The sequence below is a fragment of the Syngnathus scovelli genome, chromosome 7, assembly GCF_024217435.2.
Source record: "Syngnathus scovelli strain Florida chromosome 7, RoL_Ssco_1.2, whole genome shotgun sequence".
Lineage (NCBI taxonomy): Eukaryota > Metazoa > Chordata > Actinopteri > Syngnathiformes > Syngnathidae > Syngnathus > Syngnathus scovelli.
The window spans coordinates 16,890,857-16,917,273 of NC_090853.1; the positions used below are offsets into that span (position 1 = coordinate 16,890,857).

The window sequence follows — 26,417 nt, forward strand, 5'->3', positions numbered from 1 at the left end:
GTCATACCAAAGGCTATAAAAATGGGACCCATTGCTTCCTTCTTGGCACTCAGCATTAAGGGTTGGAATTGGGGGGTTAGATCACCAAATGATTCCCGAGCGCGGCACTGCTGCTGCTCACTGCTCCCCTCTCCCCTAGGGGATGGATCAAAATCACACGGGGATGGGTTAAATGCAGAGGACAAATTTCACCACACCCAGATGTGTATGTGACGATCATTGGGACTTTAACTTTAACTTTGTTGATTTCGTTGGACATTGTGTTCAAGTGAGGTGTCACTCTAAAGTCCAGCCCTGTATTTGAATTTTCTGCCACAACAGTGACGACAGCATCCTCAGATTGTGTCTTGGTTAGCCCAGTGTCATATTCCACATGGGAGCAGCCCTTATACCAAGGGTGGGCAATTAATTTTTACAAGGGGCAACATGAAAAACCTGAATTGTGTCAGAGGGCCACGCCAACGATAACTTAAACCTGCTCAATTTTCTTCAATTGTAAAATGCACTAAATTGCTTATTTTAAATAGCTGGTACTGGTAATTAGAAGAATACAATTATTCTGTTTATATTTACTATATTAGTGAAATTGTGGTGTATAGGTCAAATAAAAAAAAAAAATCATTAATCAGTACAATTTATTCGCAACTTCTTTAACTTTTCCACACCAACGATAAATTAAACCTGCTCAATTTTATTCCATTGTAAAATGCACTAAATTGCTTATTTTAAATAGCTGGTACTGGTAATTAGAAGAATACAATTATTCTGTTTATATTTGTGAGATTGTGGTGTATAGGTCAAATAAAAAAACAACAACAATCATTAATCAGTACAATTTATTCGTAACTTCTTTAACTTTTCCTCAAATGACAAAACTTGTCCTGACCGCTGCATCTCTGTGGGTGTAAAGTTTGATAAAAAGTCCTTGTTGGGCTTGCAGTTTTGCTCGCAATGCATCAGCCTCTGTTGCGCGCTCTTTATCAGACAGATTTCTGTATTTTTCCTCATGCTTGGTCATGTCGTGGTGACTCAAATTATATTCTTCAAACACAACGACCTGTGTACCTCAAATCAGGCACACGGCTTTTTTTGGTAAAAGAAATACTTGGCAGTCCATGTCTTGTTGAAAACACGGCACTCCTTGTCAATTTTTCTTTTCTTAGCGTCAGCACACATTTTGAGGGCAGCATTACTTCGCACTGTTCACCTTCACGCACAGCTCACATAAACGTATGCTACACGGAAGTGCGACACCTTTCAAAATAAAAGCAGTTGTATTGCACGCACAACGCAGATTTTTTTTTTTTTTTTAATTAAGTTGTAATCAAATGTAATTTATGATGGGCCTCGTGCGGGCCGGACAGAGACGTACAAAGGCCCGTATGTGGCCCGCAGGCCGTATTTTGCCCAGGACTGCTTTATACCATGAGTGGATCGTGTAACTGGGCAGAGCAGAGGGCCAGTGTCACAAAGGTGACCTCTTGTGGACACCTGTGCACGACCGGCACAGTCCCCCTTTGATTAGATTTTTCTTCTTTTCATTTTTATTTATCTCCTTCATTGATGTGCTTTCTGGTCAATGGACAGTTCAACTCCAGCAAGAAAACACTTATCTACACATCTATGCTTGCGAAGGAACAGTATAAAGGAAATCGTATAGTTCTTGCCCCCTTCCACATAATTTAATGACTTCACAAGCATACAAACCAAACAAATACATCCAAATATAATGAAAATAAACAAAAAAACACCAAAATAAGCAAGTGCAAACATTCATGAAGTACAAACCGAACACCTCGCGAGATGATACAAAATATATACAAAACCAGACCAAAAACAACAAAATTAATAATTAAGTGAAATGTAGACACTTACAGCTGTCCATATAATCCTGTTGTTCTGTCTTTAAAGATTTTTTTCAATTAGAATACAGTAATCTCTCGTCTATCGCGGATAATTGGTTCCAAGACCACCCGCGATAGGTGAAAATCCGCGATGTAGAGAAAATATATTGTTACAATATCCAAAAAAGACTTTTATGAACATTTATTGTATGTTATTAGATGTTAGGGTTTTCAGGTTAGTTTGATCCTATGATTATGTTGGAATGTAGACTGTAATGATTAAATCAATCACGTCTGGCCCTCACAATGTAATAATTAAATCAACCACGTCTGGCCCTCACAATGTAATAAGTAAATCAATCACGTCTGGCCCTCACAATGCAGAGTCTGTTTCCCACAATAGTGTAAAACACCCCCTGCTCTGATCTTATCAGAGGCCGGGGGTTCACCAAACCTGTCCACTCCCACCCCCACTCTGTTCCTCCTAATAAATATGCCCTTGCAGGGAGGAGACTTTTAGACTTCATTCCTTCAACGAGTGAACTCTCCACCTGCAGGTGTCTAAAAGAACTTGCCTTGTCTTCCGTGTGGTTCTTGCAAAATAAGTTGGAGTGAGCAAATCTCTAACATTTTGGTGCCGAAACCCGGGACCCTCATACCCATCATCTGGCTGACGGAGGACGACGCGCTGTACACCGTCGACGGGCCAGCGTCCACTAGCCGGACCTGGTAAAGAAAGACCTGGGAAGGAAATTCTTCGCTGGGCCAGCATCTTAGGTCTGCCTTCGTCTGACAGAGGTGGATTGACGGGACCCGGCAGTGCAACGAACCAGGGGACAAGTAAGTTCTTGAAATTGTGTTGTGTTGTTAAACGCGTAACACATAGAGGTGCACGGGAGATAGCTTGGGTTCAAGTCCCAGTGGAAGAAACAGGCTAAGAAAGGCAGAGCTTCTTTTTCGTTCATCGAAGAAGTGTGTAGACTCTTCTTTGTCTGTTTTTCCGAGCTGAGGGATCTGGCTTGGGTTAAAGTCCCAGTGGAAGGAACGTGCTAAGAAACACGGAGCTTCTTTTTTGTTAATCAAAGAAGGGCGTAGATTTTTCTTTGTATGTTTTTCCAAGCCAAAGAATAGCTTGGGTTCAAGTCCCAGTGGAAGAAACGGGCTAAGAAAAACAGAGCTTCTTTTTCTTAATTGAAGAAGGGTGTAGATTTTTTCTTTTGTCCGTTTTTCCAAAGCTGTTTGGGAGGGTTTTACACCCATCCCTAGATAGGCCTAAAAAAGCGCTGGAGTTTGTGTGATTGAGTGTGTGACTGGTAGGATAAGTTGACTAAGAAGCAGTTCTAGCATTGATCCACGGCAATAATACAGGCTAGTGATTTGTTGAAAGGTCAATTTAAACCTGCATTGAGGATCCTCAAAGAAAAAAAATTGAAAAAAAAAAATTGTAAAACCTTAAGCTACTAAAATTAAGATGGGAAATAAGAACGGTAAATCTCTTGCTCTGCTCTTCTTTAAAACGAGAAGTTCATGGCAAGTAGATTTCTTAATTGTATGCAATACATGCTGAAGTGGAAGAAAATGTATGGAGTACAAGGAAATTTGAAATGTGGAAGAAGTGGATTGTGCTAAAATGTGGTTGAAAGCTTCACAAGAAAGAAGAGAACAAATCCAAAAGACAAAAGATAGAAAGTTGAAAAGTGATGAGGCCGCCATTCAATTGAGATTTGAAAAAGAATTCAGGGTGCATAGTGGCATCCCATTCAATGATACAGCTGAGGGTGCTTATCAACAACAGCTCAAAAATGCGCTCCTCACTAATTTCCGCCCTGAAATAGGCAACTTGGTGAGGAAACATTTGGTGGAAGTGGATGTTGCAAGTGTGACAACAACTATGCAATGGGCCAGACATGCTGGAAAAGTGATCAAAAAAAGGCAAAAGTTCTGATGTATTTCATCTAGATAATGATGATGATGAACTAGATGAAGATACAACAGTCTTCTTCCAAGGGTCCCAGCAGGTTAGAGGGAGAGGTAGAGGCCAACAAGGTCGCAGGCCGCCATATAATTCAAAACCCCCACGAGATTCTGACAACTGTTGGAACTGTGGGAAACGAGGACACTTAGCAAGAGTGTGTCGTTTTGCAAAACAATATCAATCAAAGGGTGGAGGAAAGAGCAGAGGAGAAGCCAAATGTTTAGCATGACAAGCTTCCTCCTCTTTGACCGCTTATGCTCATACAGAGAAAGAAAGAATAGATGCCCATATGACAGCAAAACATGTCATTGTCAGATTATTAGAATTTTTTTTAGATTATTAGAAGTCCTGTCCATCCAAGAAGTATGACAATGCTGTTTGTATGCCCAAATTACAAATGACTAGAGCTCAAATTGTGTTACACTGAAGTTAAAATATGCAAATCAAGTGGTAAAGAAATGCAACTTGCTTCTAGAAGATAAATAAATAAAATTAGAATGTGCTGTCCTCGTGTGCATGGGAGGGACCAGCTCATGATCGACCACAGGAAATGGCCAGCCTGTGACGAATCATTGTTGCTGGGAACTACCTTTTGCATGCGAGAGCTGTGCATGTGTGTGCGTATATGTTAAAATGATGAACATTGGCTAAAGTTTTAGTATAAAAAAAATTTGCTAGACTGTGGTCTATCCAATTTGCACCGCAGAACAGAAATGATTTTGGAAGATAAAAATGAGAGGAAAAAGAGAGAAATCTGTTTGCAAGCAGAAACTAATCCACACTAGTGCATGTTAAGTGTCGAGCCCACATGAGAAATTCGGAAAAAAAAAAAAAAAAAAAAAAAAAAAAAAAAAAAAAAAAAAATGACAGAACATGCTTTCAGGAATTGGAAGAAGCTAAACTGTGAATTTAAGATTTTGCAATGCTACATTTAATAGGAATAATTGATTGGTTGTGTTATAAGATTATACAAAATTCTAAATGCAAGCTAAATCTGAGAGATTGAGTTCTTCAAATTTAAAAACAAAGAAAAAATTCAGATTAATTTGCCAGTTGTTTGTTTCAGTTAAGTTTTTTTTTGAATTGGTGGATTGTTCTACCAGGAAAGCTAAGTTGAAAATGATATATGAATGTTGTGTGGTGAGCTTGGATGAATTGGGACCAATGTGATAGAAAGACTCCTTTTTGGAGACTGCGTGTGAGATGCAAATGAACATTGATGAATGATAGCCTGAATGAAAAGAAATTACAGGTTGAATGGTTGAAGTCGTTGGCGACTACTATAGAGAATTAGTAGAGCGACTTTGATGAAAGAGTGATTTTGAGCAGGTTGAATGTTAGGAAGAAACGCGTAGCTTTTGGATTGATAATTAACTAGAAAAAAAATGGAGAACCAGTAACACATGTAGAAGATGTGTGAACTGAGAAATTGAGAAGCGTTTTGGAAAGTAAGTCAAATTAAATAATGATGGAATCGTATGTAGTAAAGAACACATTCTCCCAAAAAGTTTGTCAAGGTGTGAGGCATGGGCGTTGCCAGGCCTCAAAAAGGGGGGGAGTGAGTAGGACAGATAGTGGAAGATAGTAATAATACAACACTTTATGACAATGAATTTTCGAATACATTTGGTGTTATATTGTGGTAAATTTTTTGTTCTGGTGTAGATAGGTTAGCAACACGAGAGATTTAGAGGTTCAAAAGAAAGACAGTTAAAAGAAAACATTTTTGATTTGGACAATTGCAGGCTAACAGGAACATGAGAACGATAAGAACTACGAGGGGAGATCCAATTTCATTGGGGAGATTGAGAATTCACAGCACCATACTCTAAGTCACATTTTTGAGCAAGCATGACAATAACATGTGATAGGTCAAGACATACAGATCAGGGCTTGATGTGGAAAGCAGACCTCGATGAGTTGATTTTCAATAATGATACTGAAGACAACATACTGTCCGATTAAATTGGAACTATAGATAGATAAAATGTAGCTCAAAAAAAAAAAAAATAGGATGAGTTGCAGGATTTACGATATAAAAACGAGACCTCTGTTATTAGAAGAATTTGAAGTTTGGTAAACAAACATTACCAGCAAATTGATGGAAGCAGCTACATTTGGAGATAGTCTTACAAGTGTTCAAACCAGCCTGTCATTCTCAGTGTCAGGGCCCCTGAAACCCAATCCGAGTCTTCGCCTGCAGCCGTGAACAACCACAAAATGGTGCCTGGCTCTGAAGCACCTTTGACCTTTGGCGAAGGACAAGAAAAGACTGCTGTTGTGCTTGGAGGAGGACAAGTACACTCCAGAGGAAATACAACATCCTCGGGGACGAGAAAAGACAGTGGAAAGCGGAGGAACTCACAATGATGAAAATTGACTCATTTGAACAATGGACTCATTCAAGAGTGATGGATGGGGTCGCTCTGAAGCAACAACAAAAGAACACCAACTTGATAGGGTGAAGTGCGGCAAAAAGATATGGACTTGGAGTGTCTGACAACCAAATCGCACTCCTTGCTACGGCGTTCCCAAATTTGGTGAAGCTTGGTTCAAAGTGGAAGGGAGGTTCATTGTGCACTGAGTTTGACAGAACTGAGGAGATTTGATAAATAAATAAATAAAAAATTTGAAAAATACGTAGGGCTACAGATTATAATCAGAGATTGAACGGATTTGGATAAAACAAATAGGCTAAAACGGTAGGAAACAAGAGCAAGATCTTATATTTTGGCTCATCAAGCTTAAGACGTAGAGGTCGAGTTATATAAATTTTAGAACAGGACATTTGGCAGTCAGGAGGAAGCTAGGTTGCTCAATGTACCTACTCAATACAATAGTAAGGTTTTTTATACCACAGTGGAGGTTGGATGGTCAGAAAGTTAGGTACGTTCAATTTTTGACATTCACACAATCATGCATAGGAGTCACAAGGCGACAGTTAACAAGACAATGACTGCAATAGGGGCCACCTACGACTGCACCGACATGGAAAAGTAGAAGTGAGAGAGCAGAGTATGGGATTATATGCTAAAACGTCTGCTATACAGTTACCAATAGGAGATTCTATCAAGAGAAGCTACATGAGAGATGGATTAGAATCTCTTTGTCTGCGTGGGTGCGTGTGTGTGTGTGTGTGTGTGTGCGTGTGTGTGTGTGTGTGTGTGTGTACACCCTGTGTGGGTGCGAGCGTGTGAGGACAAAGAAGACATGGATAAGACAATCTCTTTTAAACCAGGAGGCAATAAATGGGAACGCCCCTGTCATAAATAGTTTTTGGTTAAAGGGAATCATTAGGAAGTGTTCAAACTCTTCCCGCAAACATTCCTATTTGCCAGTTAAATGGGCACTACAATTGACTACGAGAGTTGCAAACAACAGATGAAGAGCAGTCCTTGGCAGATTATATGATCAGGACGCTCAAACTGTGTCAAAGACAAATTTACTGCCGCTTGATCTTTCCTCCTCACAGGTCGACAACCCCATCAATCCAGGAGACTGGGTCTACATCGAGGTCATCAAAAGAAGGAACTGGGCCAGCCACGACGGGAGGGACCATTCCAAGTCTTGCTGACTACACATGTTGCATCCAAGGTTGCAGGACCCACAAATGCATTAACGACGACTGCTCTCCAGGAGGAAACTGGATGGGAGCTTTGGACATCACCGCTGTGTGCCAGGATGAGAGAGCCGTTTTCAAGGTGTAAGGGCTCTACTACCAACATGGCTGCACCATCGGACGGGACCTACTTCAGCCAGAAGTTCAGAGGCACTGCCCCACCTGCATCCTATGAGTGCACGTGCCTGTTCAGTACGGATCATGGTTTTGTGGTCACAGGAGTTGTCCGATGCTGCCTGCCAACTGGACAAGAGTGTGTGCGCCGGTGTGTGTGACAGACCTCACCTACAGACTAGAACATCATCAGCTGACGAAAACACGGGCACATATACAACTTCTTAGACGTGACAGTTGTGATAATGATAATGAGACGTGGATTGCGTAGATGCTGTTCTGTTGAGCATGTTTTACAGAAACTTGATGATTTGACCATCGAAAATGCTTCACAAGTGATGGATACAATGATGTACTGTTTCTGTGTTTTTGTTTTTTATTGATAGCATTCTGGTCGTCTTAGGCAAAGGGACCGTGTAAGAATTTTCCTGCTAATAACATCTGGCCAGCAGGTTTTTCGCTTACACAATAAGTTTGAGGTAATGCCTCATCTTCACTGGAAAGTGTTGCTATCATTGTTTGTTGTTTTTATTTTTACCATTCTACTTTCTTCATTATACGTATATATGTTTTTTTTTCTCTTGCTTATCGTTGTTGTTTGGGGTGGCATAATCATATGATAAATCAGGAGGGAGATGTTAGGGTTTTCAGGTTAGTTTGATCCTATGATTATGTTGGAATGTAGACTGTAATGATTAAATCAATCACGTCTGGCCCTCACAATGTAATAATTAAATCAACCACGTCTGGCCCTCACAATGTAATAAGTAAATCAATCACGTCTGGCCCTCACAATGCAGAGTCTGTTTCCCACAATAGTGTAAAACACCCCCTGCTCTGATCTTATCAGAGGCCGGGGGTTCACCAAACCTGTCCACTCCCACCCCCACTCTGTTCCTCCTAATAAATATGCCCTTGCAGGGAGGAGACTTTTAGACTTCATTCCTTCAACGAGTGAACTCTCCACCTGCAGGTGTCTAAAAGAACTTGCCTTGTCTTCCGTGTGGTTCTTGCAAAATAAGTTGGAGTGAGCAAATCTCTAACATTATATTTTTAAACACTGTATTGTACTTTTAAATGTTTTTTGTAATCTTAAACACGTTAGTAAATATTTTAAAGTCAAACTAATTTTCCTAAACATTTTTTATTTAAATAAAAAGGAAGATAAAGAAAAATAAATAAGAGTTGTTTCTTTCTTATAGTTTAAGAAGGCTTGAATAAATGAAAAATATGAAATCAGTCATTAAGTAGAGGGCGGCTACAGTTAAAAAGATTAGGCTAGTTTTGAAAAACTTAGAGGTCACTAAGTTTAGACACACACAATAACCAATGGATGGGTGACCTGAAAGGGGTTCTGGAGTGACTCTGCAGTCAGCTGGGCCGCAAAGTAGGCAAAATGTTGAAGCAAATATAAAGATGGAAAATGGAAAGATTGAGACAAGGCTGGTTCTTTTTTATTCTCGCAAGCGTTCACCGAGGCAAGCCATCGTCATTGTAGACACTGTCATTGTAGACACACAGAGCGCGATCCACAGTGCTGGGCCAGCCAGAAACAAATAAAGGACACATGGTAGCTTGGCTGAGCCGAGTTGCTCGCCCACGTGCTTATACTTTGTGAAACAAAGGAATTTTCTTATTTTGGAACATGAAATAAAGGAAAAATATTTCTAATTAAACCGTAAAGCAATATGGGAAAAGTCAATACACCCAGTCCATCTTGGGGAGTCACTCATGCGGCAAGTCGTGCCCCCCCCCCCCCCCCCAAATGTCTGGCGACTGCATGGCGACGGAAACCCTTAAAAAACCCTGATATGAACACAACATTCACTACCTTCACAAACACTCACAAATGTTCACTCTTTGGTGGGATAGGGGCTTAAAATGATAATTTTGCAAAATAACTTGTTTTTCTGATGTGCTTTAGGTCTGTCCAAATGGGTTCGCCAACTAGTCCAGCATTATGACACCTTCTCCAGTGCTATGCAATCCCTTGTTAAGTTCTCTCAAGAACTACAGAAATGTTGCTATCTGACAGACACCCAGAACTCAACCATCTCCTTCCCAAGCAGCATAACCATAACTAAGGCATTACAAGATTTACCCAAACCAGTGGATTTTTCATCCCACTCACAAATTAACACTGAATGTGGTGAACAAGGTGAGTCAAATTTAAATGTTGTCTATTCCTGGTTTATAGAGAAAAGGGCACAAACATTTTGTTTTGCAAAATGAGTAAACTGAATTATTTTACACATTATTAACCGTTACAAAAAGTGGATTAGTCAGCCTCCGCATATATATTCTATCCGTCCGTCCATCCATCTGTCCATCCTTTCACATGGGAGTTGAAAGTCACTCAGACAGGGGATTCTGCCAGACATTCCCAGCAAACCCTTACAATAAGTTAGGGTCTGCCAGGTCAGATCGGTATCTTCCACCACCATTGGAGTCAACACACCTCTAGGTGGTGATCAGTTGACAGCGCTGCCCTTTTCTTCATCCGAGTGTCCAAAACATGTAGCACAAATCGGATGGCACGACTACAAAGTTGATCATCGAGTTGTGGCCTCGGGTCTCCTTGTGCCAATTGCACCTATAGACACCATTATGCTCGAACATGGTGTTAGTTATGGACAATCTGTGTGGGACACAGGCTAATAACAGAACACCACTTGGGTTCAGATCAGAGTTCCTCCTATTGACACCCTTCCAGGTCTCACTGTCATTGCCCACATGAGCACTGAAATCTCCCAGCTGAATGATTTTGAACTGGGAAAGTGCTCTCTAGAACACCTCCAAGATCTCCAAAAAGGGTGGATGCTCTCTAGAACACCTCCAAAAACTCCAAAAAGGGTGGGTGCTCTGAACTGCTGTTTTGTGCATAAGCGCAAACAACAGTCAGCACACCAGCTCAGTATACCTCCCTGTCAGACAGGTTGTATTCCATGTTTCTCGAGCTTGTATCTCTACCCCGGGATTGGAACAACAAATTTCCTGCATTTGGGCACCACCCAGCTCATCACGAGCTTGACCCCTTGGCCCCTCCCACAGGTGGTGAGCCGATAGGAAAGGGTTCAACAATTCAGCGCCCGTAAATTCTCATATTTGTGGAAGTTGTGGAAAAAATCCCCACCATCTTTTCCGGAAAATAAATGTTATTTTATTAGCATTTCTCTAAAAAGATTTTTTAAAGATGTGGTATTTGTGTTTGTAAAAGAAAAACAACTAGACTGGAACTGCGAGCAGCTATAAAAGGTCTTCGCAGCCCTGGCAACATTGGGGTACTGGCACATTGAGATACTGGCACATTGGAATTGGGTTTTCCAGAAAATAAATACATCACCAAACGTTACTGCCATAAAATGTGACCTCAATAAAAGGCCAAAAGTGACACTTTTTTTTTTTTTTTAAGAAAATGGCCAACTTCTTGTTCAATTTAAAGTAGAGCTTCAGAGACTTGTTTTAGGTCTTGGGCTATTGCAAACCTGAACGTGCATGTCCAGGACGGAAGCACTGTGAGTTTTCAGACGAGTCATGTGTTGTGTGCAATGGCGACTGACGATAATCGCTACACTTCCTAGTAAAGATCTTGTTAACCTATTAGTAGACAATAAGAAAAGCAATTCCTGTTGCCAGTATGTGGCGTTATCACAACAAATTAGCTTTGTAGATAGTTTCAGGCTTAGACTGTGATCAAATGTGCAAAACTTTGCCACAATAGCATGATGTGGGTAATGTTAAAGCACCTTTCAAACTGAAGCTAGGCCAAATTTTAAAGCAAATTAAAAATGGCTATCTTCCTGTTAGTTTTACAACGTGTCTCCAAGAAACTTTTTTGTAGGTCTTGGGCTGTTACACACTACCAAATTTTCATAGATCTAGTTGAAACGTACACCCGGAGCTCCTTATTTTAAATGTTTTAAAGGGCCCCACTGATTTAAATTGTACAGTTAACTAATAAGATGATTTTACCAAGCCTGAAGTTTTATGTGTTTCCCTGCATGTTGAGAGCCTCATATTAACCGTTGTTTTCTTAGGGACGTCTCCATTACCATAGCAACAATGTTTGGCAAAAACTCGTGAACTTCTTGTTTTAGCATTATGAAGGCCTAAACACTCTTCTGAGCAAATATTAAATACCGTATTTTTCGGACTGAAAGTCGCTCTGGAGTACAGGTCACATCAGCCATAAAATGCACAATAAAGTGAAAAATAAAAATATACAAGTCACTCCGGAGTACAAGTCACATTTTGGGGGAAATTTATTCGACAAAATCCAACACCAAGAACAGACATGAACGAGCAACAACAGGCTAAACGATATGGTATGCTAACGTGACATAAACACAAACGAAGAGCTGAGAACGGGCCTGACGTAATATTCAGAGTTATTCAAATAACTATTACATAAATAACACGTTTATCAAACGATCTGTGTCACTCCAAATCATTAAATCCATCGAATTCTTCGTCCTTTGTGTAAACAACGGCACATGTGCGGTGCATCGCTGACCTCGGACTCGTCGTCAGTTGCAGTTCAAATTATTCCACAGGCCCATATAACTAGATATAAACTATATATATCAGATAACAATAATATACACAACAATTTTATCGAACCATCCGTGTCACTCCAAATCATTAAATCCATTGGAATCTTAGTCCTTTGTGTAAACACCGGCGCTTCTAACCCCGGAAGTGTGTGCAGTGCGCCGCTGACGTCAGTTGCACTTCAACTTATTCCACAGGCACATATAACTATATATCAAACTATAATATGGACAACAATTTTATTGAACCATCCGTGTCACTCGAAATCATTAAATCCATCGAAATCTTCGTCCTCTGTGTCACTTAAAAAAAACAAAAAAAAAAACAGCTGTTGTCTCTGGAATTCCATGCGCCGCTGACATCAGCCTCATCGTCAGTTGCGGCTCCAATTATTCCACAGATCTACGTATATATTATGGTCACTCCCCATATGCCGCCGATTGCGGCTGGGACTTCCTGTATGCCGCCGATTGCGGCAGAGACTCCCCGAATGCCGCCGATTGCGGCTGGGACTCCACGTATGCCGTCGATTGCGGCTGGGACTCCACGTATCCCGCCGATTGCTGCGCGGACTCCCCGAATGCAGCCGATTGCACGCGGACTCCCTGAATCCCGCCGATTGCGATTGCGGCTGGGACTCCCTGTATGCCACCGATTGCGGCGCGGACTCCTCGAATGCCGCCGATTGCGCTGGGACTCCTGGGGAGTACAATATAGTTATAAACTATATAACTATATTGTAGCGTTACCAAAGTACCAGGCAAGACGTGGGTTTGGTAACCGGCTCTTTATTTCACAAACCAAGAGCTCAACATATGAGCCAACACAGCAAGCGATGATGATCGCTCTTCCCGTCTCCTCCCGCCCCCTGCTGCCTTCACGGCCTTGATGGATAATCGGAAACTTCTGAGGTCTAACAACATAGACCCTAAATAAACTATATATCAAATAACTATAACATAAATAAGTTTATCGAACCATCTGTGCCACTCCAAATCTCCTGACTCCGGAAGTCAGTGAATGGAACTCATTGTCAGTGAGGCTCCATTTATTCCACAGCTATAGTGCGCCCTCATGCGTTTGAAAGTGAAAATAACATGTGGAGTGATCAACTATACTACTAAGTAAGTAATGTGTTAATGATCAAGTAAAAATTTGTGAATAATTACACATATAAGTCGCTCATGAGTATAAGTTGCCCCCCCACTCAAACTATGAAAAAAAAATGCGACTTATAGTCCGAAAAATACGGTACTTTATTTTCCGCACCATAAGGCGCTCTCAAAAGCCTTTAATCTTCTCCAAAAACAAAGGTGCACCTTTTAATAAGGTGCGCCTTTTGTGTGGACCGAATTCCAAAATCTGTAAAATTGTTTTGCGTGACTTCCGCCACACAGACGTAATATACAGTTGTAATATGTAGACCCGATGAACCAATCAGAGGACAGTACGTTTTATGTAGATCTGGGTGGTAAACCAATCAGAGGACTGTACGTAATACGACCCTCCGCCGCCATTGATAAATAAATACTATCGTTTGTGCAAAGCAAACAGCATTAAAACCCTCTAAAATGGTATCAACAGAGACATGCTTACAAGGCACAACTCAAGCTTTCTGGAAAGCTGGGATCATTGCCAAAACTTAACATAACAATGACAACAAGGAACCGGTCATGTTTAATGGTGAACTTGCTCAACTGTTTAATTTGGATACAGAAGATGAAGACTTTGATGGATTTGCGTAATAAGATTGATTAACAATGTGATTACAATACAGTACATGATTAAGTAGTAGAATAAAGTACAACTGAACTCACTGCCTTGCTCCTGTGACGTTTTTTTTTTTTTTTTTTTACCGTAAATCATGGCTTGCATGCACCCTATAATGCGCTGCATCCTATGTGTGGATTAAGTACAGAAAAGCCCCCAGAATTGAGTCTGCGCCTTATGGTGCGGAAAATACTGGAAAGTGGAAAATGGTGCTAGTGGTTGACCCACTAGCAGGAAAAAACAAAAAAGAACAAAACATTTTCTGCACCCAGTAGGTGGTGCGACCACTGCAAACAAGTTTGTGGATGTTGACAGGCCTGGACTGTCATCAAATGTGTAAAAATTGGAGAAGATATAATCATCTTGGTCAAGTTAATTTTAACAAGATAGGATCATGTGAGTAATGCTACAGCAGCTTTTAAAGGCAAAGCCACACCAATTTTTAAAGTAAATTCGAATTGTCAAACTTTCTGTTATTTTTAGCATATGGCTTCAAGAGACCTCATATATATGACCAAATATATGAGAGAGAGAGAGAGAGAGAGAGAGAGAGAGAGAGAGAGAGAGAGAGAGAGAGAGAGAGAGAGAGAGATTTACTGGTCTTTATTGATCCCCGGGGGGAAATTCGGCTTTCCAGCAGGATTCATACCACAGAGTTGGCATATATGTAAAAGACATACTGATGACATGAGCACAACTCAATAGGCTCCTAGAAAAGGCTGCCACTCAATGGCACCACAAAGAAAACCAATAAGTGTGAAAGTTAAGTCATCAACATAGACAATAACAAAGGAAAAAAGTAACAGCAGGCCAGCTGGTGAGAGCCAAATATTGTAAATGAATATAAATGATCCTGAGGTACGCCACACAGCCCCCCTGAAGACCTAGAAGATTCAAGATTCAAGAGTTTTTTATTCGCCATGTTTGAGCGTGCCAAACAAGGAATTTGACTTCGGTAAATCACAGCCTCTGTTCAATATTTAGGTGACTAACAACAACACTCAGGACATGTGAAGAACGAAAGATATTCTCAAACACCCCCTGATCTTAAACTCCCAAGAGGGCAAGGAAAAACTTAAAACTCCAGCTAGGGGAAATGAGAAACCTTGAGAAGAGACCACAGATGGGAGGGTCCCTCTTCTAGGATGACCAGGCTGCAATGGATGCAGAGAGGACACATAGTACAAACAGTGTAGACAAAAAAGGTGTGGCAAGCGGGATGTTATTGCACAGTAATGACTCTGAGACTCTTAAGAGTGGTGTGAGGTCATCAGAGCGACAGCCTGGGGGAAGAAGCTGTCTCTGTGTCTGCTGGTTTTAGTGTACAGAGCTCTATAACGGCGTCCGGAGGGGAGTAGTTCAAACAGGCTGCAACCTGGGTGCGAAGGGTCTGTTGAGATGTTACTTGCACGTTTCCTGGTCCTGGACAGGTACAAGTCTTGGATAGATGGGAGGTTGATTCCAATTATCTTTTCTGCAGTCCTTATTGTCCGTTGCAGTCTGTGCTTGTCTTGTTTGGAGGCCGATCCAAACCAGACAGTGATGGAGGTGCAGAGGACAGACTGGATGATGGCAGTGTAGAAGGTCTTCAGCAGCTCCCGTGGCAGGTTGAACTTCTTGAGCTGTCTCAGGAAGTACAGCCTCTGCTGGGCCTTCTTCCGGACAGAGTCTATGTGGCCGGTCCATTTCAGGTCCCGAGTGATTGTGGTTCCCAGGAACTTGAAGGTGTCTGATGAGAGAATAGTATTACTGCGGATAGTGAGGGGTGAAAGTGGTGAAGGGCCTCGCCTGAAGTCCACTGTCATCTCCACGGTCTTGAGCGGGTTCAGGTCCAGGGGGTTTTGGCTGCGCCAGTGGACCAGCCGCTCCACCTCCTGTCTGTACGCAGTCTCATCACCGTTCTGGATCAGTCCGATGAGAGTGGTGTCGTCTGCATACTTCAGGAGCTTCACGGAAGAGTCACTTGCGGAGAAATCGTTGGTGTAGAGGGAGAAGAGCAGTGGGGAGAGGACGCATCCCTGAGGGGCTCCAGTGTTGGTGGTCAGGGTGTCAGATGTGATGCTCCCCAGCCTCACACGCTGTCTCCTGTTGGTCAGGAAGCTGGTGATCCACTGACAGGTGGAGGCAGGCACCGCAAGCTGGATGAGCTTCTGTTGGAGGATGTCAGGAGCGATGGTGTTGAAGGCCGAGCTGAAGTCCACAAACAGGATCCTGGTGTACTTTCCTGGGGTGTCCAGGTGTTGCAGGATGTAGTGCAGTCCCATGTTGACCGCATCATCCACCGACCTGTTTGCCCGGTAGGCAAACTGGAGGGGGTGCAGCAGGGGGCCCGTGACATCCTTCAGGTGGTTCAGTACTAACCTCTCGAAAGATTTCATGACCACAAATGTCAGTGCAACAGGTCTATAGGGGACAACATTTACATATCCCCATCCACAAATCTGTCAAATTCTTCCACTTCCGTTTCCGAATTGAAGAGGTTTTTTGAACAGTTGAACAATACAAACATTGCACAATACCATGACGTTTTTCAAATGTTAATGTACATATTTACATATCCCCGTCCACGAATCCGTTGAATTCTTCCTCTTTCGTGTCCGAATTGAATAGTTGGGCGAGTGCAGCATTCGTTATGCCCGGCTCCCTCTCGTCATTATCCGAGTCACTGTCGCTGCTATTCCCTTGTAGTTCAGTTATTATTCCTGCCTTCGCAAAAGCTAGGAACACAGTTGAGACTGATATATCACCCCAGGCATCCACAATCCATTGGCAGATAGTGGCATGCGTGTCATTTACACACACAAGTGGTGTTGGACTAGGAGTAAGCACAGTATCGGTGTTTACCGCTATTACTTCTGACCACAGTTGCCGTAATGCTGAAAGCGATACGACCTTGTAATTTACTAGTTGTACTGAACATTTTGGTAGAGCCCTGTGTACACCCAGTATGGATCAATAAATTTACCAATTGATCCATATATAAGGCGCACTGTGGTTTTATGAGTAAATTAAAGGCTTTTAAGGGCACCTTATAGTGCGGAAAATACGGTAGTTTAGAAAACAGAGAGCAATTTTCAGTTTGGTCGTCATCTAGCCCCCTCCCCAAACCAGGGAGTAGAGAGAGTACAAGCAGTAGTCAAATCCGCCAGTGTAATTTATTTTAAAGGCAAGTGTATAGAATTTAGTCTTTAATTGTGTCTTGAATGTTTCTCCTAAGGTAGTGCTGATATCTGTGGGTAGGCCATTCCAGCGCTCTAGAATCCGAATAACGATTGCTCTCGAACCCCCGAACTTATTTTTTTCTTTTGGGGTCACTAAAAGACCAGCATTTTGTAATCAAAAGTTTTGGGACGGAACATATGGTACCACTAGTTCAACGGGATAAGACGCTAAGCCGTGTAATATTTTATTGGTTAGTAACAGAACCTTGAATTTGGATCTTAAGTGGACCCAGAACCCAATGCAAGTTGGCTAGTATCGAGGTAATATGATCGAACCTTCTGTCCTTGTCTGTGTCGCGGACAAGTGGACTCGGGGACAAAAGTCTCCAACTCAGAAGTCAGTGGACAGAAAATGGAGTGTAAGTGTGTGTGTGTTTGTGTGAGTGCCTGCGTGCATGCACGTGTGTAGGTGTGTGTGTGTGTGTGTGTGTGTGTGTGTGTGTGTGTGTGTGTGTGTGTCTGCCCCCCCTCTCTCTTTCTCTTCCTCCCTCCTCGTGCCGCTTTGTCCACCCCATTCCCACTCACACCCATCCCCAGTCTCCACAGCCATGTTCAACCCTTCCTCAATTAACATCATGTGTGTGTGTGTGTGTGAGGGGGGGGGGGGGGTGACACTTGAGTTTGAGTCTTTTGCTGCCAAGTCCAACTGTCACCACACAGTCAGACAGCAGCACAAAACACACACAATAGGCACGAGGGCATACTTGTCCACTAGACATGACACAACTCAACATAACACAACAAAACTTAACACAACTCTACACAACCTACCAGCTCCACAGTAAGGGAATTGGGCCCTTTTTAAGTTAAGCTGTCCAATCAGTGCAGCTGGTAGCACACCTGAAGACAACAAACTACTTCTTCCTGCAAAAAGAGCACACTTAATGGCCCCAAAATAACATGAGACATAACACCAACCTCGAGCTTGTCAAAATTACACACGTTTGATGAGTCTACACCTGCACCGTCCTGCTTCAATGACTACCGCCCTGTGGCACTGACGCCCATCATCATGAAGTGCTTTGAGCGGCTGGTCATGGAGCACATCAAGTCCGTTCTCCCCCCCACCATTGACCCTTTCCAGTTTGCGTACCGTGCCAAGCGGTCCTCTGAGGATGCCATCTGCTCTGCCCTCCACTCGGCCCTCACCCACCTGGAGAGAAAGGACTCATATGTGAGGTTGCTGTTTGTGGACTTCAGCTCTGCCTTCAACACCATTGTGCCGCAGCGACTCATCCGCAAACTCGACGAGCTGGGCCTCAGTACCTCCCTCTGCAACTGGATACTGGACTTCCTCTGTCAGAGGCCTCAGGTGGTGCGTGTTGGCGACAAAATCTCCGCCAGCATCACGCTGAGCACGGGGGCCCCCCAGGGCTGCGTGCTCAGTCCATTGCTCTTCACCCTGCTGACGCATGACTGCACTGCGACCTACAGCGACAACCGCATAGTGAAGTTTGCTGACGACACGACTCTGGTGGGTCTCATCACGAATGGCGACGAGACTCGGTACAGGTCGGAAGTTGACCTTCTGACCACGTGGTGCAGGGACAACAACCTCCTGCTGAACGTCAAGAAGACCAAGGAAATCATTGTTGACTTCCGGAAGGGTCACACAACACACCTGCCGCTGATCATTGACGGTGCTGTGGTGGAGAGGGTGAGCTGCACCAAGTTCCTGGGGGTGCACATCAGTGAGGACCTCTCCTGGTCCGCAAACACCTCGTCACTGGCAAAGAAAGCTCAGCGCCGCCTGTACTTCCTGCGGAAGCTCAGGCGTGCATGTGCTCCTCAGGCAGTCCTGTCTACATTCTACCGTGGGACCATTGAGAGCGTCCTCACCAGTTGCATCGCTGTGTGGGGTGGTAACTGCACTGAACAGAACTTGAAGGCCCTGCAGCGCATAGTGAATACGGCTGGTAAGATTATTGGTGCTTCGCTCCCCTCCCTGAAAGACATTTACACCTCCCATCTCACCCGCAAGGCAACCTCGATTGCCAGAGATGTGAGTCACCCGGCTCACTCTTTGTTTGACCTTCTGCCCTCTGGGAAGAGGTACAGGAGCCTGCGCTCCCGCACCACCAGACTCAACAGCTTCTTTCTCCAGGCTGTTAGGGCCCTGAACTCGCTACCCCCTTCTGCGTAGCGTGCGGCACTGTTGCGCTATTTTCGGGAATGTCTGCTGTACGCGCACTTGCTCCTTTTTTTTTCTGCTCCTCTTATTTATTTATTTATTGTTGTGTTATTTATTCATTATTTATTCAGCACACTTTTGTTATACTTGTTTACTTGTTTGTCTGTTGTGAGCCATGTCTTGTCACCGTGGGATAGGGGGGAACGAAATTTCGGTTTCTTTGTGTGTCTTTGGCATGTGGAGAAATTGACAATAAAGCTGACTTTGACTTTGACTTTGAAGACACCTCTGAACCTTATTTTAACTTAGATGTAGCGCCACCTCCTAGTTACAGGTAATGTTTTATTCCTTGATGTTTTTCTCTTGGCGGGTCAATCTTATCACTAATTTTCTCAGAAAAGTGTTTAGGCTTTCATGATGCTTAAGTTTGAGTGTTTGGCAAACATTATTGCCGTAGAAACAGACTTTCCCAAGGAAAAAACACTCAGTTTGAGGATATAAACTTGCAGGGAAACTCATGAAACTTTGCACATACATCAGGCTTGGTATAATCATCAATATGTCATGAATTATCCATCCATCCATTTTCTGTACCGCTTTGTCCCCCACGGGGGTCGCAGGCATGCTGGAGCCTACCCCAGCGGTCATCGGGCAGTAGGCGGGGGACACCCTGAATCGGTTGCCAGCCAAATGTGATTTAAAAAAACAATGTGATTCCCCATTAACTTAAATTTAATGGAGCATTTGTTTGTACGTTTCACCAAGATCTGTATATGTCACAGCCCAACAAGGCCCTAAAAAAGTGTTTTGCAGCCATATGTGATACTTAAGAAGTCAGCCATTTAAAAGAAAAAAAAAAAAAAAAAGTTCATTTGGAATTAACTTTATAATTTGGCATAGTTTCTACTTAAAAAATCTACTGGAACAATACTCACATAATCCTGTCCGGTCATAATTGCTCACATTTGATGACAGTGATAGATCTGAAGACAGCTACAAACTTCTTTTTCAGTGTATTGGTAATGAATGCCACTTGCTAACAGGAAATGTTTTATTCTTTGATGTTTGATTTTATTTTGACACGAGTGTGCTGTGTACTTATTTAGTTTCCATTTATCTCTTAATAGTATATTGTTTAAAAATGAGATGTAAAAACACTTCCTTTGTCGTCCTTGTTGTAGAATGGCAAAGGGTGACACACGATCATTTTTCAGCGCCGCTTTTACATCCGCCACCTGCCCTTCTAACCTCAGGTAATTATTTTCAAAAACACCTGTTCAAAAAATGAGAGCATTTAGAAACTTTTTTTTTTTTTTTTTTTTTGCCTTTGTAGAGCAACAACAAATTCTCTCTCTGCAAAAGAAGTCAGAGGACTCAGTCATTGAATTATCAGCTGCAGTTAAATCCAGTGAATTCAAAAAGAGGAAATCGAAAACACTAACATCCCATTCAAACGCCAGTAGTAAATTGACTCTAACAAACAAAACAGATGAAAACAAAGAGGACAAGACTGTTTTTTTTACACCTGAACTTTTTAAAGCAGAAGAAGCTGATACCCATGAAGGAGCTGAGATTGAATCTCCATCACAGATCATTTTTGGAGCAGAGTGTCGAACCTTGCACCCACAGAATTTTTTTGGATCTGAGCTTGCCCAAGTTTCTCGGTCGGATGAAAAGCGCGTAGTTGCAATCGACGCAACAAAGATAGGGTTACCGGGCAGAGAAGATACTAATGTTGCAGGAGAGCATGTAAGAAACAAGATCAGGCTGTCAAGATCCAGACAGAAAGCTCACCTTTCTCTAACAGATAAGTCATAGCCTCGGGTCAACAAATAGATACTGTAGCAAATGCAGCTTGAATTGTATGTGTTTATTCTTTCCAAAATGTTTTTAGAAACAATAAAATAAACATGTAACAATCACTGTTCTTTGTTAATATACATTTTTTACAAGCCGCCAAGCTTCATTCAGACAGTCATCGCCAGCTTTCATTGTAAAAAAAACATTTATGAGCGGTAAATACAACATCAGGCGGCAAATACACACAATAGGCGGCAAACAATTTTGGAGAGTGGTAAATACAACAAGATGGTGACGCACTGGTTAGCATGTCCGCCTCACAGTTAGGAGGGTGCAGGTTCGATTCCACCTCCCCATGCCCTGGGTTTAATCCGGGCACTCTGGTTTGCTCCCACATCTCAAAAACATGCATGGTAGGCTGATTGAGCCCTCCAAATTGCCTCTAGGTGTGAGTGCGAGTCCGGTTGGTTGTTTGTCCCCGTGTGCCCTGCGATTGGCTGGCAACCGGTTCAGGGTGTCCCCCTCCTACTGCCCGACGACGGCTGGGATAGCCTCCAGCACGCCCGCGACCCCTGTGGGGACAAAGCAGGACAGAAAATGGATGGATGGATGGACGGACGGACGGATGGATGGATCGGGGCGGCACATTGGAGCACTGGTTTGGACATCCGACTGATAGTTCAGAGGGTGCGAGTTCGATTCCACCTCCGGCCCTCCCTGTGTGGAGTTTGCATGTTCTCCATGTGCCTCCGTGGGTTTTCTGCGGGTCCTCCGGTTTCTCCCACATTCCAAAAGCATGCTTGGTAGGCCAATTGAACACTTCAAATTGCCCAGAGGTGTGAGTATGAGTGTGAATGGTTGTTCGTCTCTGTGTCCCTGCGAGTGGATGGCACCCAGTTCAAGGTGTCCCCTGCCTACTGCCTGATGATGGCTGGGAGAGGCTCCAGCACGCCCGTGACCCACGTGGGGACAAGCGGTACAGATAATGGATCGATAGATACTTGCCAGCATCTTCTGCTATGAACTACAGAGCAGTCAGCTGCTAAGGAATTCTGTGACAATTTTTATATCCATTTGTGCAACTAAATGCTCTTCAGCAATCACTCATTACCACCAGTCAATAGGCAGAACGCTGCTAGACGGGTGAACTTCCAACCTTGCTGTTTACACTAGTTACATTCACTCCTGGAGTCTAAGACACCCTGGATGCTTGTCAACACATATGCCTACATTGATGGCGTGTGTAGGAACATTTAAGCATTCATCAGACTGTTTGAACTTACTGCTGTGTTTGTTTAATGCATAGATAAGTACAGATAACTTATCTTTCAGGCAAGCATCTGACATATAAATGTAGTCAAAGGTATTTTCATATTTTTTCTTATACATTATACAGTTGGTCACAGTCAAGACACAATTGTTTTATGCCCTTATTTTGTTGTCCACTAAAAAGTGGACAGACAGAACAGAGGTGCAATTACAAATTACAATAAAACATACTGGAATTATGAAATTTGAGATGTGAATTATGAATATCCATCCATCTTCTTCCGCTTCCCCGGGGTCAGGTCGCGGGGCAGCAGCTTTAGGAGGGACTCCCAGACTTCCCTCTCCCCAGCCACTTCATCCAGCTCATCCCGAGGGATCCCAAGGCTTTCCAAGGCCGGCTGAGAGACATAGTCTCTCCAGCACGTCCTGGGTCATCCATGGGGTCTCCTACCGGTGGGATATGCTCGGAACACCTCCTCAGGTAGGCGTCCAGGAGGCATCCTGATGAGATGCCCAAGCCACTTCATCTGGCTCCTCTCAACATGGAGGAGCAGCAGCTCTACTCTGAGTCTCTCCTGGATGACCGAGCTTCTCACCTTATCTCTAAGGGAGACCCCGGACACCATGCGGAGGAAACTCATTTCCGCCGCTTGTACCCGGGATGTCGTTCTTTCGGTCATTACCCATAGCTCATGACCATAGGTGAGGGCAGGAGCGTAGAACGACCGGTAAATTGAGAGCTTTGCCTTCTGGCTCAACTCTCTCTTCACCATGACGGCCCAGTACAGAGTCCGCATTACAGCCGACACTGCACCAATCTCGCGCTCCATCCTGCCCTCACTCATGAACAAGACCCCAAGATACTTGAACTCCTCCACTTGGGGCAGGATCTCATCCCCGATCCGGAAATGGCATTCCACCCTTTTCCGACCAAGGACCATCGACTCGGATTTGGAGATGCTGACCCTCATCCCGACCGCTTCACACTCGGCTGCGAACCACTCCAGTAAGAGCTGGAGATCATGGCTTGAAGAAGCCAACAGCACCACGTCGTCTGCAAAAAGCAGAGATGCAATGTTGAGGTCTCCAAACCGGACACGCTCAACGCCTCGGCTGCGCCTAGAGATTCTGTCCACAAAATTTATGAACAGAATCGGCGACAAAGGGCAGCCTTGGCGGAGTTTAACCCTCACTGGGAATGAATCCGACTTACTGCCGGAAATGCGGACCAAACTCTGGCATCGGTGATACGGGGACCAAACCGACCTTATCAGTTGGTTCGGCAACCGTATTCCCGAAGCACCCTCCACAGAACTTCCGGAGGGATACGGTCAAACGCCTTCTCCAAGTCCACAAAACACATGTGGACTGGTCGAGCGAACTCCCATGCCCCCTCGAGGATTCTGCCGAGGGTGTAGAGCTGGTGCACTGTTCCACGGCCAGGATGAAAGCCACACTGCTCCTCCTGAATGTGATTCCTCTGTAGTTGGAACACACCCTCCGGTCCTCCTTCTTAAAGAGGGGAACCACCACCCCAGTCTGCCAATCCAGAGGCATCGTCCCCGATGTCCACGCAATGTTTTGCAGAGGCGTGTCAGCCAGGACAGCTCCACAACATCCAGAGCCTTCAAGAACACCGGGCAGATCTTGCCCGCGAGGAGTTTTTTAACTGCCTCAGTGACTTCGATCCTAGAGATTGGAGAGTCCACCTCAGAGTCTCGAGGCCCTGCTTCCACAATGGAAGGCGTGTCGGTGGAATTAAGGAGGTCTTCGAAGTATTCTCCCCACCGACTCACGACGTCCCGAGTCGAGGCCAGCAGCACGCCATCTCCACTGTAAACAGTGGACCAGAATTTCCTCGAAGCCCTCCGGAAGTTATTCTCCAAGGCCTCGCCAAACTCCTCCCACGCCAGGGTTTTTGCCTCGACAACCGCCGAAGCCGCGTTCCGCTTGCCCATCCGGTACCTGTCAGCTGCCTCCGGAGTCCCACAGGCCCGATTGGACTCCTTCTTCAGCTTAACGGCATCCTTTCCCGCCGGTGTCCACCAGCGGGTTCGGGAATTCCCGCCACGACAGGCACCGACCACCTTACGGCCACAGCTCCAGTCGGCTGCATCAACAATGGAGGCACGGACTCAGACTCAATGTTCCCCGCCTCCCCCGGGATGTGGGAAAAGCTCTGCCAGAGGTGGGAGTTGAAGCTCTTCCTGACAGAGCATTCTGCCAGACGTTCCCAGCAGGACCCGTCCCCACCCAAAGGCGGAGGGAGCCTACCCTCTAGTTCACCGGGGTGAACCCCAATGTGCAGGCGCCCAGCCCCTATGTATCGTTCACATATGCCCACACCTGCTGGACGCCTTTCACCGTGGGCAACTCCAGAGTGGAAGAGAGTCCAGGCCCTCTCGAGAGGGCTTGTACCAGAGCCCAAACTATGTGTAGAGGCAAGTCCGACTATGTCTAGTCAGAACTTTTCTGCCTCACACACCAGCTCGGGCTCTTTTCCAGCCAGAGAGGTGACATTCCATGTCCCAAGAGCCAGCTTCTGCAGGCAAGGATCGGACCGCCAAGGTCCCCGCCTTTGGCCGCCGCCCAGCTCGCTTTGCACCCGACCCCTGTGGCCCCTCCTACAGGTGGTGAGCCCAAGGGAATGGGGACCCACGTTTTCTTTGTGGGCTGTGCCCCATGGGCGAAGACCTGCCCACCGGGTGTTCGCCTTTGAGCCCCACCTCCAGGCCTGGCTCCAGAGGGGGGCCCCGGTGACCCGCGTCTGGGCGAGGGAAAACAAGGTCCATATATTTTATTCTGAGCCATGCTTTGTCTGGCCCCTCACTTAGGACCCTTTTGCCATGGGTGACCCTACCAGGGGCATGAAGCCCCAGACAACATAGCTCCTAGCATCATAGGGGCACGCAAACCCCTCCACCACGATAAGGTGACGACTCACGGAGGGGTTTATGAATTTAGTATGAAAACTTATATACAAAATAAACGCTGTTTAAAAAAATAACATTCAATTATGAAAGACACATATATAACTACATATTATTTATTCATATGATGTAAATAGTCCAACATATTGAGTTAAAGTAAATTTTCGTTTGAGTTTTAATTCTGGGTCCCTCTTGCGTAAAGTCAGTGATAGGCTTAAGCTCAGTTTGAATATTGTACGTAATTTTGTCTGTGTGTGGTGTGTGTGTGTGTGTGTGTGTGTGTGTGTGTGTGCGTGTGTGTGTGCGTGTGTGTGTGTGTGTGTGTAAGTGCGTTCGTGCATGCGTGCGTGCGCGCGCACGCGTGGGTGCTTGCTGTTGAAGAGATTTGTTTTGTTAAAAGAACTAAAATGGTAAATTATATTTGATTAGTCGTTGTCAACCTGAAAATCAATAAAAAGACATTTGTCATGCGGTCACGTTTATTTTCCGGATTTCTGTCTTGTCTGTGTCGTAACTTCACTTCCTGTTTTATTTTGTCATCCCTTCCGTTTCAGTTCGTGGTTCCTTCCTCTGTTTCTGTTGTCTTGTATTTCCTGATCCCGATTGTGTGCACCTGTGTGGTTGACGCTAATTGTCAGCACCTGCGTCCCAGCCCTTTTGTGTGTATTTAGTCCGTGTCTTCCCCTTGTCTTGTGCCAGTGTGTCTTGCCTCGTCCCGACCACCAGCGATTCCTTGACGTCCGAAATCCTAGTAAGATTCCTCCTTTCTGTCTCGCCACAGAGCGACGCCTTTTGTTAGTGCCTTGTTCCCCATAGCCCTTTTTGTCTCGCCCGAGTGCGACGCTTTTTGTTTGGACTTTTTGCCGAGTGTTTCCCTCCCAAGAGGCGCCTTGAGTTGTATTTTTGGTCATCTTTTTGTTGGAATAAATCCGTGAAAAGAAAGACTCTGCATCTGAGTCCTCGGCCTTGTTCCCTGCCTGACAACATTCAAAAGAATGCTCACTTGTGACCCCGATAGTGAGGGTATAAAATGGATGCTTGGATACATTTCTATTCATTTAATTTCAATATTCCGGCTGGAGATCACACAAAGTGACAAGACTTTTTTTCATTATATTTCTGAAATGTTCATTTACATAGTTTATATTAATAGGAAATAAACATGCAACAGATCGATCATTTGAGTGAAGCAT

The 26,417-nt window shown here is 44.2% G+C and overlaps 1 protein-coding gene across 28 annotated transcripts in view; it reads left to right on the top strand.

Annotated features, from left to right (window-relative positions):
* brip1 (BRCA1 interacting helicase 1) overlaps positions 1 to 26,417 on the top strand; it is a 280,957-nt gene that overhangs the window by 165,753 nt on the left and 88,787 nt on the right. For 20 of the 28 annotated variants that reach the window (XM_049725657.2, XM_049725668.2, XM_068651485.1 and 17 more), the window contains 3 exons: positions 9,477 to 9,710; positions 20,407 to 20,478; positions 20,559 to 21,148. In XM_049725657.2, the coding sequence (XP_049581614.1) occupies positions 9,477 to 9,710; positions 20,407 to 20,478; positions 20,559 to 21,043 (791 nt within the window). In that variant the 3' untranslated portion in view covers positions 21,044 to 21,148. Of the gene's footprint in view, positions 1 to 9,476; positions 9,711 to 20,406; positions 20,479 to 20,558; positions 21,149 to 26,417 lie in introns of those variants that run through there. The other 8 variants (XR_007482708.2, XR_007482711.2, XM_049725671.2 and 5 more) reach the window with 3 other exon arrangements.